At 47.9% G+C, this 14,602-nt stretch overlaps 1 protein-coding gene and 1 long non-coding RNA gene across 7 annotated transcripts in view; one reads left to right on the top strand and one right to left on the bottom strand.

Annotated features, from left to right (window-relative positions):
- Positions 1-13,202, top strand: part of CBLN2 (cerebellin 2 precursor) — a 92,552-nt gene extending 79,350 nt beyond the window's left edge. Inside the window, exons 1-5 of one of the 6 annotated variants that reach the window (XM_019423681.2) lie at positions 4,653-4,823; positions 5,388-5,432; positions 6,637-7,161; positions 10,080-10,199; positions 10,463-13,202. In XM_019423681.2, the coding sequence (XP_019279226.1) occupies positions 5,424-5,432; positions 6,637-7,161; positions 10,080-10,199; positions 10,463-10,660 (852 nt within the window). In that variant the 5' untranslated portion in view covers positions 4,653-4,823; positions 5,388-5,423 and the 3' untranslated portion in view covers positions 10,661-13,202. Of the gene's footprint in view, positions 1-4,652; positions 4,824-4,849; positions 5,063-5,095; positions 5,241-5,387; positions 5,433-5,581; positions 5,957-6,636; positions 7,162-10,079; positions 10,200-10,462 lie in introns of those variants that run through there. The other 5 variants (XM_019423680.2, XM_019423682.2, XM_019423684.2 and 2 more) reach the window with 5 other exon arrangements.
- Positions 12,878-13,509, bottom strand: LOC109251790 (uncharacterized). The gene is made up of 2 exons (XR_002073710.2): positions 13,300-13,509; positions 12,878-13,059 (listed from the first exon to the last, which is right to left on the bottom strand). It is a non-coding gene; the product is annotated as an uncharacterized LOC109251790 (long non-coding RNA).
- Positions 13,510-14,602: the final 1,093 nt, after the last annotated feature.

Genomic DNA, 14,602 nt, shown 5'->3' with positions numbered 1-14,602 from the left:
AGAAGAAATTAAATCCTAGGATTGCATAAGACAATGAGACGTAGCTGAAAAAGTGTTTTCTTCGCTAACCAGTAGTTTCTATGTCTGCTGATATGTCCTTTTTCAAAAGGTTAGGAGTCCATAAAGTTGCTAATTTGCCTTGTATACTGATTTTCAGATATGCCGTTTTAAGAATCGAGTAGCATATGACATCGGAGTGGCACGAAACTAGATCGCTTTGTATGTTTTGAATACCCTTGCCTTATAAAATCTCATAAACTCTAATATTTACCCTCACACAGATGTCTAGACTCATATTTTGAAGTTTAAAAGGCATTGGAAAATAAAAAGTGGATTATTGTATAACGTAATCTGTTCACTTCATAATACCATAGAAATAGTATGTTGTGGTCAAAGGTTGCTCTATATTTTATCAGTCTGCTCACAAAAGCAAAATTAAAAATCATATTTTAAAGAATATTTATGGGATATTGAAACATATAAGAAAAATTAGTGGCTTAGGTTTTCGAAAACAGTTCATTTCAGCATGATCTTTGAATGACAGAAGAAATTTTTTCATTTAACATGACTACATAATGCCCGAGTCATAATTGACTTGATTTCAGCTAATCTGGACTTTTAACTGTCAAGGAATTCTCAGCTAATTTGCCTGGAATCTTATGATTATTTAGTAATTTCGGTAAACAATTATCAACCAGTTGCTTCTTTGATAACTTTTGTTCTTTTTGTAACTGAATGAAAACTGGTTTCAATTTGTAAAGATTTTTTTCGTATGTTGGTAATTCATTCAAATGCCCACATAACATGGGGTATGTATACTTTTTTCATGTTTATTTTTTTATTTATTTATTTTGAGAGAGAGAGAGAGAGAGAGAGAGAGAGGGACAGGAAGGGACAGAGAGAAGGGAGAGAGAATCCTAAGCAGCCTCTGCATTGTCAGCATGGAGCCCGATGTGGGGCTTGAACTCCCAACAGTGAGATCGTGACCTGAGCCAAAATCTAGAGTCGGATGCTTAACCAACTGAGCCACCCAAATGCCCCTATACTTTTACATTGTTGTTATACATGTTGGAGTTAATACACGTGTCAATGTGTTTATCATTGCACTGATAAATGTGAACGTGGATATTTACACAATTTGGTATGTATAACTTAAAGGTACGCAATATTTTGAATTATTAATTATGTTCTACAACTTAATAACCGGCGAGAATAACATTATACCGTATTGGAAGTGTCTGTACTAATAATTTCAGAAATGTATACTTTCCTTAAAGCAAATGTGAAATACCTATGAGCCAGCAATCACACTCCTGGGCATATATCTGACGGGAGTGAAATCAGAATCTCGAAGAGACATTTGCACTCTCGTGTTCATTGCAACGTTATTCGCTATAGCCAAGGTGGGGGAACAACCGATGTGTCTGTCAATGGATAAGTAGATAAGGAAGCTGTGGCATATTTACCCAATGGAATAGTACCCAGCCAAAAAGAAAAAAAAAAGGAGGAAATCCTACCATTTGCAACAAAAATGGATGGATCTTGAAGGCATTATGGCAAGTAAAATAATTCACGCGGAGAAAGACAGTGCATGACATCACTTACATGTGATTCTAGAAATAGAAAATAGGACGGTTGTCGGCAGGGGCTGGGGTGGGGGGGAAACGGTTGATGTAGGTGAAAAAGGGTACCCGGTTTCAGTTGTAAGAAGAGTAAGTTCTGACGATCTCCTATGCGGCAGGATGACTATAGTTGACGATACCGTTCGTAGGCTTGAGAGTTGCCGCAGGTAGTTGTTAAGCACTGTCATCACATAAATAAATTAAAAAAAGGAGTGAACTCTGTTACCTATGTGAGGTGACGTGTTAATTATCTTGATCTTGGTAATCATTCTACAGTGTGCATGTATATCCAATCATCAAAATGTCCACCTTAAATATATACGGTTATATGTGCTAATTACTCTTAAAAAAAAAAGTAACCCTAAAAATAAAATTAATTTTTGTTTATCAATGCTTACATGTTTATGCTGTAAAAGTGTGTACACGGCGTTCACATCCAAGAGTATGAAACACGTAGCAGGTTGCAGTTTTCACATGCCTAGAATACAATCATACATATTATGTATTAATTTAAAGAAGCAAGAAAAGGCTGCAATGCATATGCTACAGATGTATTTCAGTGATGGGTTCCATGCAAAGAAACCAATTTTAAGCTCCACTACAGGTAAATATTTAGGACAAATGAAAGAAAGGGCGATATGGCCCTAGCCTTCCCCTCCCACATTCTTTTAAACATTAGAATACTTTTCTCTTAAGCTCTATGTGGCCATCTGTCTACCCCAGGGTGATGCGGGTGTTACCCTGTATTCTAGATGGCAGATAAAAGGCATGGTACAATTTCTGAGACATAATAGATCCTCAGTAAATGACACGGTTGGCATGGTTATTGTGTATGGGGATGTCCCTAGACTTCAAGACAAAAGGCTCTACCACTGTTTTAGTAGTAATGGCAGAAAGTTCTAGTAACATGAAAAGAGAACAGAAGTAATTCCTGCGATACCCAGAAGACATTTACATTTTACATCTAAGTTATATTCTGAAAATCTTTCTAAGCATGTTTATGGGTGGCAATTCCATTACAACCTCTAAGGAGACAACCTCAATGTCTCCTGATGGATAGAAGAATCAATCAGTGAATAAATAATGCTCCGTTTCTCTGTCAGGCTGATGCTTTTCACAATGACTTTCTCTTAAAAAAGAGCCTCAAGCCTAAATGTAAGCCTAACCTGTTTTTTTCCCCCATTGCATAAGAATGCTTCCTGCTCTGTGTCCATGATTTAGCTCCCTATGTCGATGAAAGGTTTCCTGATTTATAGAATGTAAATACTTTTGTTGCCACATGGAAAAGAGCTTTCGTTTTATTCCCCCCCCCCACCCAAAGGTGATGATAATAATCTGGTTCATGTGTGTTCGCATTTGCGTTAGTCAAAAGAAAGGCTTATGGCACAACATTTAAGACAGTTGCTTAATAGAGCTGTTATTTAAAGATTTATAGATGTGTGAGAGGTATTGCTACTTAATTAGCATCCCCAAACGGGTCTAGTTGTCAGTCTGTGCCTCACATCTCTTCATAGACCTAGTGTCTTTTGCTGTTTAGTTTTGCGCGCAAACCAGTTCTCACGATGATGGAATGACAGAGCTGTGCCTATTTTGACAATAAGAAATTGTCGAATCGATGCGACACTGAAATCATGTAACTACCTGAAAGTAAGAATTAACAATTTCCACTGTGTTAAAAAAAAAAAAAAAAAAAAAAATTGGCAGTGAAACATGATGGTTTTGAAACAGTCTCCTGGCAAAGTCCAGTCCGTCTGATGTGCATGTGATACAAACGCTGAAATTAAGCACTTAATTTTCAGCGCATATCCTAGGGAGGATAACAGATTTGGAGGACGTTTTATATTTTTAGTATGTTGCATGTTAAGTGGAAAACATTTGGCTCAGAAGTTCTTTTCATCCCATTCTTACAACCATCCTAAATATTTTGTCTCATGTAACAATACGCAATTCTGTTTTTACTTGGCCCCTGTCTTCCCACGCATCCATTTCGGTTAAACGAATTCGAAATGAATCTAATCTCAGTGCTTAGATATGAGGCCTTGTCAGTTCTAAATGGGGAGCGGAGCCACGTGAGAGCCTCTGGGAAATAAAGCCTTGCAAACCCCCTACCTGAAAAGACTCAGCCCGTGGGGTGGAACCGGCACACTGGCTGAAACCTTCACACCAAAGAGGGCTGGTGTGAGGTCTGGGGGAAGAGGAAATACTTCCGCTCCCTTCTTGTGAACGGCATTGGCCGACTTACAGTCTATTTTTGATCAGCCTGTCGTCAAGGGCACACTATGCAAGTCAAAAGACTTCAGTATCTTTTTAACAATGTTTTTAAAAGTCCGGGCATAAAGCGAGTGTACGTTTAAACGCTGCTTAAGGGAGGCACAGACTGCAGCTCAGTGGCCTGTGCAAACGTTTTGCGGACCGTGCTAACCAATGATAAACGGACTGCAGCGTAGACTGGTTGGGTCGAGCACGAAAGATCTGCAAAACCAGGAGCGCCGCCACGCTTTGTCACAGCGAGGGCACCGAAGGATACCGGCAAGATCGCTGATTGTTGTATTTTGGCAGAGGGCAGGACTGCTCTTTGGGCTCAAAGAAGACCATCAGCAAACCTCATCCTTCGCCCCTAGGGTTCCGCCACCCGGGCCCGGCCGGCTGGCCCGCAAGCCTGCGGCAGGGAGGCCCCAGCGCCCGTAGGTGGCGCCCCTCGTCCGTGCTGGCGCTTCTCGCCGCCGCTCTGGGCGCAGCTGGGAAAGCGGCGCGTCTCCCCAGGTCGTTAGAGCTCAGAGTAGGCATTTTAATAAATAAGCGCGAGTGCCAACGCGCTCCGGGAGCGCCGAGGTTCAGAGGAGCAGAAACACAAACCCAGACGCAGGCGCCTCTTTAATCCCTGCCAAAAGCTGACATTTCCCAAACTGGAGATTCCGGAACCACCGCCTTTAAGCCATTAAAATCCCAGGCGCTTTTTTTTTTTTTTTTTTTTTTTTTCCCTCTCCATCCCAGTCCTTTTTTATTTTTTTTTCTCCCCCCCCCCCAAGAAAACTGCTTTACCCCCTAATTATGAAAGTGGTCACGCTATTAAGGATAAAGACTTGGAGGGAATTTGGAAAAGAAAAGAAGGAATTGGAAAGAAGAGGCGCGACCGGTGCCTTGAGGGTGCCTAATTATTAAAAGCGAGGCGTCTGGGCAGATTTCGCTCGGGGCGTCTGGGTGAGAGTCGGACCTGGGTGGTGCAGGGTGCGGCGGGGGTGCGGACGCAGAGCGGGTGCGGAGCCCAGGAGGGGGCGGTGCGCGGCGTCTTCCGGGCGATCGCGATGGCTGTGCCGTCCGGAGACCGGAGGAGAGGCCGGGATTGAGGGGGCCCGGCGGAGAGCAACACCCTGGGGGCGCGCTGGGCGCGAAGGGCCCTCCTGGGCAGCGGGTCCGGGGGCGGTGCCCGGAACACACCGGTGCGACGAGCGGGGCGCGGGGCGCGAGGGTCTGAGCAGCTGCGCGGTGCGGGACGCCGGGCGCGCGGGTCCCGGGCGCGGCGCGCTGCGGTGCGGGGCGCGGGGCCGGCGGATCGGAGGCGCGGCGCTGCGAGGGGCGCGGGGCGTGCGGATCCCGGGCGCGGCGCGATGCACGAGGGTGCGAGGCGCGGGGCGTACCCGGAGCGGGCGCGGGCCGGCGCGGGAAAAGGGCAGGGCGGGGCGGCGCGGTTATTGGCCAGGCGCGGGGAGAAGGGCTGCGCTCCGAGTCTCCTCCCGCCAGCTCCCGCTCGTCTTCTTTAAGCAGAACAACTTCGAGGACAGCGCTGCTCGCTCATCATGGATGTCCCAGGTAACCCAAACCCGAGCCTGCCCGCCACGGTCCGCACGTTAATTGCATCCATGCATCTATTTTAATAAGGACCTTCGAGAGTCTGCGTTCTGGAGAGGGCGAGAGAGAGAGAGAGCGCGCATATCGAAATCAGTTCGTAGTGGGGCTGGGGAGAGGCCACTCCTGGGGAAGCAACTTCTCTCCGGTTAGAGGGACTGTCGGAGGAGTTGTGCGGAGCTGTGGGCGGTGAGGGGAGAGGCGTCTTTGCTTTTCCTTTCCCGACTGGGCATGGAAATGACCTGTCTAGTGTCGTGGGAGAAGAGAGGCCGGGGGGAAAAGTGCAAACGCGCGCGCAAGTTAGCAGAGAGCTCCGGCGCTGCCTCCCAGGCCGGAAGGAAAGGGCCCGGAGTCTAGGAACAAAAGCCGCACCATAAAGCCAAGCTTGGGACGCTCCTCGGTGCAGTCCTCTGGTCCTGCGCGGGAGAGGGCGATCGGAGGGGCTTCGAGAACGAAGGACCTCGCTGCTGGCTCTGGGGACATGGGAAGTGGGTGTTCGCGTTTAGAGTCTCTCTTCTTTTTCAAATGTTTTCCTCTTAATCTTACCCTAAGGAGCTTCCTTGGGATTTGTTGGGCGGAAAATGGATACGATCTTATTAACTAAGTGAACTGCTTAAGGAAAAAAAAAAAAAAAGAAAGAAAGAAAATCTCCAGGATGGAAAAATAGAGGATGAAAGGGAAAGCAGAGAGAGGAAGAGGTTTCTTGGTGTGGCTTTCAAGAAAATGCCCCTAAAATGAAGGCGATAAACCTTTAGTAGTTTTTTTTTTTTTCTTTTTCTTTTTCTTTTTTCCTTTGCCTGCATCCTAGCCCCTTTCCACCTTTGCAGAATGGGCCCGGGGGTGGCGTTGACGGCGTCTCTGAGGTCACCGACCGAGTCTAAGGGCCGAGGCCCTGCAGAAGCTCGGGCCGCGCACCTGACCGCACCCCCGGCGCGCGCAGCCCGGGAGCCCTCAGGGATGCCCTGCCCAGTGCGCCGGGGCGTTCCTCCGACCTGTTGTGCCAATCGGGGAGGGGGTAGCTTTGCGCGGGACTAAGAGGGTGGCCTCCAGGGAGGAGGGGGGTTCCTTGGCGCTGCAGGCCCCTGCTCCCCGCGTCCCCTCCCCTCCCCCCCCCCCCCCCCCCAGCTTCACCTCCCAGTCTAAGGGTTTGGGTTCTTTGCCCTCACAGGTCCGCTGGCGCCCTTCGTCTGAGGACGACCCTGGCCTTGACCAGCAGAGCAGGGGACCCAGGCCAAAGGAGGCTTCCCCGGGCCCCGCGCAGTCCTGCGCGCCCTCCCGCGCTCCTCCGGCCGCTGCCCGCCGTCGCCCTCGCGCGCCCCCGCCCCCCCCTGCCCGGATGGCGGCGCCCGGCCGGGGCCCCCGAGGGCCGCCGCTGACCATGCCCGGGCGCCGGGGGGCGCTGCGCGAGCCGGCTGGCTGCGGCTCCTGCCTGGGGGCGGCGCTGGCCCTGCTGCTGCTGCTGCTGCCGGCCGGCTGCCCGGTGCGGGCGCAGAACGACACGGAGCCCATCGTGCTGGAGGGCAAGTGCCTGGTGGTGTGCGACTCGAGCCCGTCGGCGGACGGCGCGGTCACCTCCTCCCTGGGCATCTCCGTGCGCTCGGGCAGCGCCAAGGTGGCCTTCTCCGCCACGCGGAGCACCAACCACGAGCCGTCCGAGATGAGCAACCGCACCATGACCATCTACTTCGACCAGGTCAGCCGGCCGGCCTGCCGCCTCTCCTCCCGCCGGGGGTGGAGAGGGCGGGGGCCCGGGCGCGTGGGCTGGGGACTTGCAGGCTCTCCCTGCCTCTCCGCCCTGCCCTTGTCCTTCCTGCCTTTTCGAGTGAGCCCTCCTTGCCATTTCCCCTGTTCACATTGTAGCTTTTGTATCACCATCAGCTCCGTTCGCACTGGGACGACTGACAGTCCCTTAAAGCCGAGAGACCTGGAATGCATTCCCCAAAAGGAAACTGCCCATTTTACTCTCCTCTGGGGTGAGGGCTGTCGTTTGGGGTGGATGGGTTTCAGCCCCCCAGGTGGCCAACTTGAGGATTGAGCGCGTTGATAACACACCCAAAGAGAGGGTTCTCGATCAGAAACTATGTGCTTATTGCTTATTGGGGGATGGTTTGGGGACAGGATGCTTATCTTCAAAAAAAAAAAAAAGTTGGGAAGAATGTGGGGGCAACAGCAGGGATGGCTATATAAATACAAAACAAAATAGAGTGTGGTTAGAGAAATGGAATAGATAGGAAGTACGATACATGCATTGTAATGCGCAAATATACCCTGCCCGTAAATATTATATATAGTGTGGTTCTATAGATTAAGAAAAAAACAAGTAGGGATCAGTGACTTATGTTGCCCTAGGCCATTCCACTTCTCTTTCTAGGTTCAAATCACAAGGGTCACTGAATGCTCAGACCTTGGCAATCCCTTCTCTGGGTCATTGGGCTCAGGATGGGGGGTTGTGACCTTCGTCCTGTGCCCTCCCGTCTTGGTTACTGTTGTTTTTCAGAAACAAATGGAAAACCTTATAGCGGTTCCCACTTTACCTGCTCAGTCCCTTCCTTTTGCCACTAAAACAAAGGGCTGGGCTCACCAGCCACACTTAATTAACTTCCTTTCTGTTAACCGATTCTCACACCCAGTAAACCTACACATACCGCTGCCTCTTTTTAGGCCAGAGTATTATTTTGTGTTCATTCTTGCTAACGATTATCTACTTGAGGTTTGGAGGTTTGGGGGGGGGGTGGTTCTTTAATCTGTTTTTTTAATAAAATTATTTATTTTAATGATGTCCAGGTACAGTAGACAATAATGAAATGGGTATTTGCAACCTCTGTACACTATTAATGCATCCTTCTTCGTGCCTTATTATTAGCCATCTCCCGAGGTCCTACAAATAGTTTTCACAGCGTTGCTAATCCATCGTGTCATTTGGTGTGATGTAGGGCAAGACACGTTGTAGGAAGATTCTAATTTTATAGACACGCGAACTATGGCAGGACAGGCTAAACGATGTTTCCCTGGCTCCCCAGGTAGGGTGTACGGAAAACCTGCTTCTCTGGGCTCCTTGGGTGTCCTCTCATCGACAACAGGGCCCCAAAGTTACCAGTTCCCTGAATGTAAACGGATGGAAAAGAGTTGAGGTCGTTGAGGTGGAGGAAACAGCCCCGAGGGTTTGGAAGGAGAATGCTTTATTCTCTCATAAAGTGTTGTAAGGCAGACAGAGAGAGCGCACAGGCTTGAAGAGACAGACAGGCGTTGTGAAGTACAAGGTCTCGGACAATAGAGCCCGGAGTGTCTGCGTGAGCCCGGCAGGCAGGGGGACTGAGTGGCGCCCTGAGCTGTGTCGAAGAAGCTGGCTCCAGGCTTATTTCCCGAGTCCTTACGGTGCTTCTCAGGGGCAACGTCCCACACGGCTGGGGGATTGCACATCATTCATCTGTGATGAGTGTGTGAGAAATAACAGCAGAAGGTGTTCAGCTGAGACTCCTTTTCTGAACAGATGACAGGATCCCTAATCTCGGGTTTTGTTGTTGCTGGCTGTCTGTTTTAAAAGCCCGAGAGCACCGAGGGGGGCCGTTTGATGATTTTAACTGAGTTGTGCATTTGTGTGTGAGTAGGAATGGGGACAGGATCCAGACAGCGTGGCCAGATTCTGCCTTAACCATCTGAAAGGGCACTGGGTCATTATGAGGGGTCCTTCACTCTTCAAAGTCTGCTTATGGCATTGTAACACCCTCATCCCCCCTTTTGTTTGAGAGAAGGCGGCTGCAGGGTCACGTGACCTCGTATCCTTCGGTTAATTTTGTCATTAGTCTTGCAGACTCCCTCCTGCAGTTTGAGCTCGGAGTATCCAAGTGCTGCCTGCACACCGTTTGCTTCCTCAAGCCTTTCTGCATGACATCATAGCTCAGCCAAGGGAGCAAGCGCACGGCTCAGAGGAAAGTGCAGGGAATCAGCTGCAGCCAGGGTTTGCCTACCCCCGTGGGGTCTTCCACTGAGTCCCCGAGATCCAGAACCTCTTGGGCGCTGCCACGGAGGGTGCCAGGGGCTGGGGACATGTGGGGACAAGAACCTCACACCGTCCATTCTCTCCCGGGCTCAATGGAGTGGAGTTCCAAGCTTGAGAGGCTGGAGGTTATCTCATTGAATTGGCTTTGGTATTGATGACCCCGTGGCCCGGTTGTCCCCATTCAGTCTGGCGCGGCCCTCTATTTCTGCGAAACTGAACTTCACCTCGAAGTCCCCAGAATCCCACACACGTCTGAACACACTCCGTTTTGCTCGTGTCCTGACCTTATCGTCTTCCGTTCCTCTCCCTCGCCCTGGCCCTCACCGCGCGAAATGTGCACGCACCTTGTCAATCCACAGGCGAGATACGTTTTTAAACATCCTTGTTCATTGCGATCCATGAGGATTCTTTTCCAGCCCCTTCCCCATGCAGGGCATTTTACCACCGGCTCCTCCCCCCGGGGGCAGCCTTGGCTCGCTGCCTGGGCGCTGGCTTGCGGCTCGGCGGCTCCTGGAGCACCTGGCGTCGGTGGGTGGTGTTGCCAGTCTGGGTAAAACAGATGCTGAGGAGGGGCTTGCCACGTTTGTGCTGTATTCCCTCTTCTCTTTCAGGTATTAGTAAATATTGGCAACCATTTCGATCTTGCCTCCAGCATATTTGTAGCACCGAGAAAAGGCATTTATAGCTTCAGCTTCCACGTGGTCAAAGTGTACAACAGACAGACCATCCAGGTGGGTAGCTTCCAAGCTGCCTGGACCCTTCCAGCGTCGGACTACTAACGCCCCGTGGCCACAGGTCCTGGCGCCCCCTCTGTGACCCCGCGCCAGCCAGGGAGCTGGCTGACCCAGGGCTCCGGGCTCAGGGCCTGCCTCGCGTTCTGGGCCAGGCCCTGGCCGGGGCTCCCCTGGAAGGGGTGGGGCGCGGGGGAGGTGAGGACAAGTGCGGGCAGGTGGGGTCCTGCACGGTCTGCTGACCTTTACCGTCTGCCCTGCAGGTCAGTTTGATGCAGAACGGCTACCCAGTGATCTCAGCCTTTGCGGGGGACCAGGACGTCACCAGAGAAGCCGCCAGCAATGGTGTCCTGCTGCTGATGGAGAAAGAGGACACCGTGCATCTCAAACTGGAGAGGGGCAACCTCATGGGAGGCTGGAAGTACTCCACATTCTCGGGCTTCTTGGTTTTCCCTCTATGAACACAGAGCCCCCAGACGGTGGGGAAGTTGCGATCTGGACCCAGGCGTCTGCCCTTCTGAACACCCTGAACTTGCCAGAACAGGACCACTTGGTTCCAGCCTCCTTCAGACTGTTGAGGTAGAAGAATGATTTCCTTCTAAATCTCCAGTATTTTCTTTGCATATCGGCCACTCCTCGGGAACCTGGCTTCTAATTAGTTTTAGACGACGAGGTCTTAAGGAGAAACGAATTTATCGATTTGAGCAATTTGTACCTGTGATCGTAAAGTCAATACTGGATTTTATTGTCGGGGCCGTTGACTTCTCTTCCTTTTGTTTGTACGTTGTATTGTTGCCCCACGCGAGGAGTGCCGTCGATCTCCAGGATGGATTGCAGGTCGCAGGCGGGGCTCAGAGCAAGAGCCCCACGAATCACCACCTGCCGGATAGTCCTTGAAATGTGTTCTTTGTGTGTCTGTTCCGCCTTGAGGAAAAGAACGGCTTCGCTTTCATTCTGTATCTGCCCCCGGGTGGACGGGAGGCCTCGGGAGGGGGAAGGGGACATTGTGAATCTGTCAAGAAGCGCTTTATCTGGAGAAGCAAATTTTGCACGATGGGACTGCGACTTTTGCTTTGTATTGTTTACGTGTGTGTGGGTTTTTTTGGTTGTCGCTGTTCTTTTTTTTTCTGGAAAAGCTTTGCTTTCTTTCCACACTCAGCTCTCCCTCCTTACCCTTACTTCTATTTTTCGTCCTGGGATGGGGGAGAGAAACATACGTCGATTTCTTGAATGAGACCAAACAAACAAAACAGAAACATACCTGTGTATTTTGTTGTGGATGAGACCGCACCAAACAGAAGGTACCCGTATCTCAGAGTCCAAGTAGCAGACGGACAATTCTGCTTCTTTCAAAGACATTCTCTCAGATGCACCTTTAGAACTAACCAGCTGGATTGTTGTTGTTTTTTTTTTTTTCTTTCTCTCTCTCTCTTTTTTTTTTTTTTTTTTTTTTTTTTTTTTTAACGCTCTGGAATACTTTAACAACTTGATGTTCCTGGGTGGCCTGAATCACGTAAGAGAAGCATGGGAGCCGTAATGACCGAGTGTTGTAAACACACGCTTCCTTGGCCCAGCGTGCTTCGGTCTTCCCAGCTGCCTGTCTTCATCTGTCTGTGTCCACCCCTCCGTGAGTGCATCCGGATCAGGTGTTTCAAAGCCAGCAGGACGGGCTACTGTCCTCCAGGATCCTCCTCTGATCCTCCAAGGAAAGAGGCGTGTTGACACTCTCTGGGAGCACCTGGCGAGAAGCCACCTGGAAGTCACAGCGGTTACAGGTATTGGCGGAGGCACCCTGGGAGCAGTTTTGCAAAGCCTTCCTGTTTGGGCACCTTGTACAACAATTGCGTTAAGACGCGGCTGGGAGATGATGGGTGCAGGGTTCATAGGCCAAGGAGATGTTGCTAATCCCAAAGCAATCCAAGAAGAGACCTCACAGCGGACGTTAATTTGTCTTTTGTGTAACACTGTAACCAAAATATTGATGATAAAGAGTCATAATTTAAGATTCAGAATAAATGGGTTTGATGTCTGGCTTGCTCTAACGCCTTCCAATTGTCTCTCGACTCCTAAAATGTGTGCAAGCGAAGGCCAAGGATGAAGGACTTGGGGAAGGGAAAATGCACACCGTACCTCTTGAAAACACACACTCCAATGCACACTCCCATGTGGAGATCTAGCCGTGGGTCTAGATGGAGACTGCACACTGAAATACATTTCTATTTATACATATGTATTTGTCACCCAGGAAGGTTTTTGGGAGAGATATTATGGGAACCAGACAGCTAATGCTTTATGGACAGGCAGTCTGCTTTTATCACATAGAATTCTTGATGTGGTACAAGGTCCAATCCAGTATTTCAGTCAGAGGGCATGGGTCTAAAAGACACTGACATTTCAATATGGCATCAGTTGTTTCTAAGATAGGTATGAACATGGGGAAACATTGGCTTCCATTTTCAAACAATAAATGCAGTGAGGATTAGAGAGATGAAAAAAGTATACTTTGATGAAGGCTCTAAGTTTTCCTGGTCTTAGATGGACAGCATAATAGGATACTCAATAATCTAATTAATTTGAATTGAAATGCTATCACATTTTGTTAGGAAAAAAAAAAAAAATCAAGAAACATCAACCAAACATCATTTTGGGTATTTTGGCTCTGTGATTAGGAGACACGCTTCTAAGTACGGGCATTGTTTATTAATGCTGATAACACCAACAGCTCGATGCTAGCGAATATTTTTCATCTGTGTCTTACTGCCTTTGGTGAGTTAGTCCTCTGGTCCCTCATTTTTTTCAACCTTCTGTTCAGTGTTCGGTTTCAAACAAGCAGCAAACTTCATTAGCGGATCATACCGCCCTTCGGAGATTGAAAAATATATGAGTACTTGTTATTTTTATTGCTTACTAAAATGTAACGCATATATTTGTTTGTATTTACAGTTTTACTACATACAGGTTGTTATTTGGTTATGCTGTCTAATAAATAAGTTATTGAATCGATCAAGCTAAAAAGACGTATATTTCAGGAGTCTGTTTTATATTAGGAAAACAGCTTCATCCTGTTGATTCCACTCCTGTCATTTATTTATTTACTTACTTATTTATTTCTGTTTTGAGCTGGATGCCAAACTCTGCATTAGGGAGAAGCCATGACAGTCGTGCTGCCAAAGTCATTTGTCACGCGCCGTGACAGCTGTGCGGGTTGTTTGGCTAAGGATCTTTGACGGAGGTGAAGTTCCTGTGTGTGGTCCATAAAAATATACATCATCCGAGCAAAATTTGAAATGTGTTTTCCTTTAATTGGGGAGGAAAGACTGACATCTGGAATATACACCATCTGATCCGTGCTTCCCTGGCTCCGGGCCTCAGTTTCCCCATCTGTGGAGCCAGTTCAGGAACCCCCACACCTCCTGCCCAACTCACGAGGCTATCGTGAGGTCACAGGGACACTCTGTGAGGTCTACAGGACACCGTGGTGACCAGAGGCATTATGTGGCAGGGAGGGTGTTTCCAGAAAGTGAGATTTTTTTCAATATGCAATTTATTAAAAGTATTTAAAATGAACATCCGACAGGAGGACACTTTTATGTGAAAGTAAGTTTCCATATTCCCCACGAGCTTATTAAAATGGTAGCACTCCAGAAGTTTAATTTGATTTTTAAGAATGATGATAATAGGACTATGTCAAAATCTATGCATTTTCACACTAACTCAATTCTGAATTATGTTCTTGCACTGTCCTATGTGGCTCAAGCCCACCTTTCTACTCCAGCATGCGATATCCACATTTTACAAAAATATAAAACTAATATTTTTAACACGAGGAAAAATTGAGTTATCAACATTTTGGCATTATAATAGCGAGTGGGTCTAGCTGACAAATGTTAATCGTACTAAAGTGTAAATGCCTTTAAACGATACTATTTTTTAACTTAAAATCTATTCTAATTTGAAATATGACCCTGATTCAACTCTACGTCCTGAGAAACTGTATTTACTATCTATAATTCCTGAACCCTTTTTGCATCTTAATATTTTCTTATTTATGTACTCATGCATCATGAAATTATTTACATTTTCAAAGTTTGTGATTACTATGACTTCTTCAAGCAAAGGTCATAAAAGGCCATCAAATATTGGCATGAAAACTCATGGAATCCTATAGAGATTACATATTTACTTGTTTGGGAAAAAAATGTTGTAATTTTTTTTTTTTTTGGAAAATCTAGTTATATCAAGCATCAGAAGAGTTAAAAAAGATACATAAAAGCAAACCAAAACCTTTCCTGAATCCCTAATTTTATTTGTATTAATTGGTATCGTCACATACGCAGTAACATGTATATCATTTGCCCATAAATACATGAACAAATACATCTGATTTTTATCAGCGAATGAAA

This window comes from Panthera pardus, unplaced genomic scaffold (assembly GCF_024362965.1).
Source record: "Panthera pardus isolate Hobbes unplaced genomic scaffold, ASM2436296v1 HiC_scaffold_15, whole genome shotgun sequence".
Taxonomy (NCBI): Eukaryota; Metazoa; Chordata; class Mammalia; order Carnivora; family Felidae; genus Panthera; species Panthera pardus.
The sequence above is the reverse complement of the archived record's forward strand: the minus strand, read 5'-3'. Positions and strand labels throughout refer to the sequence as shown.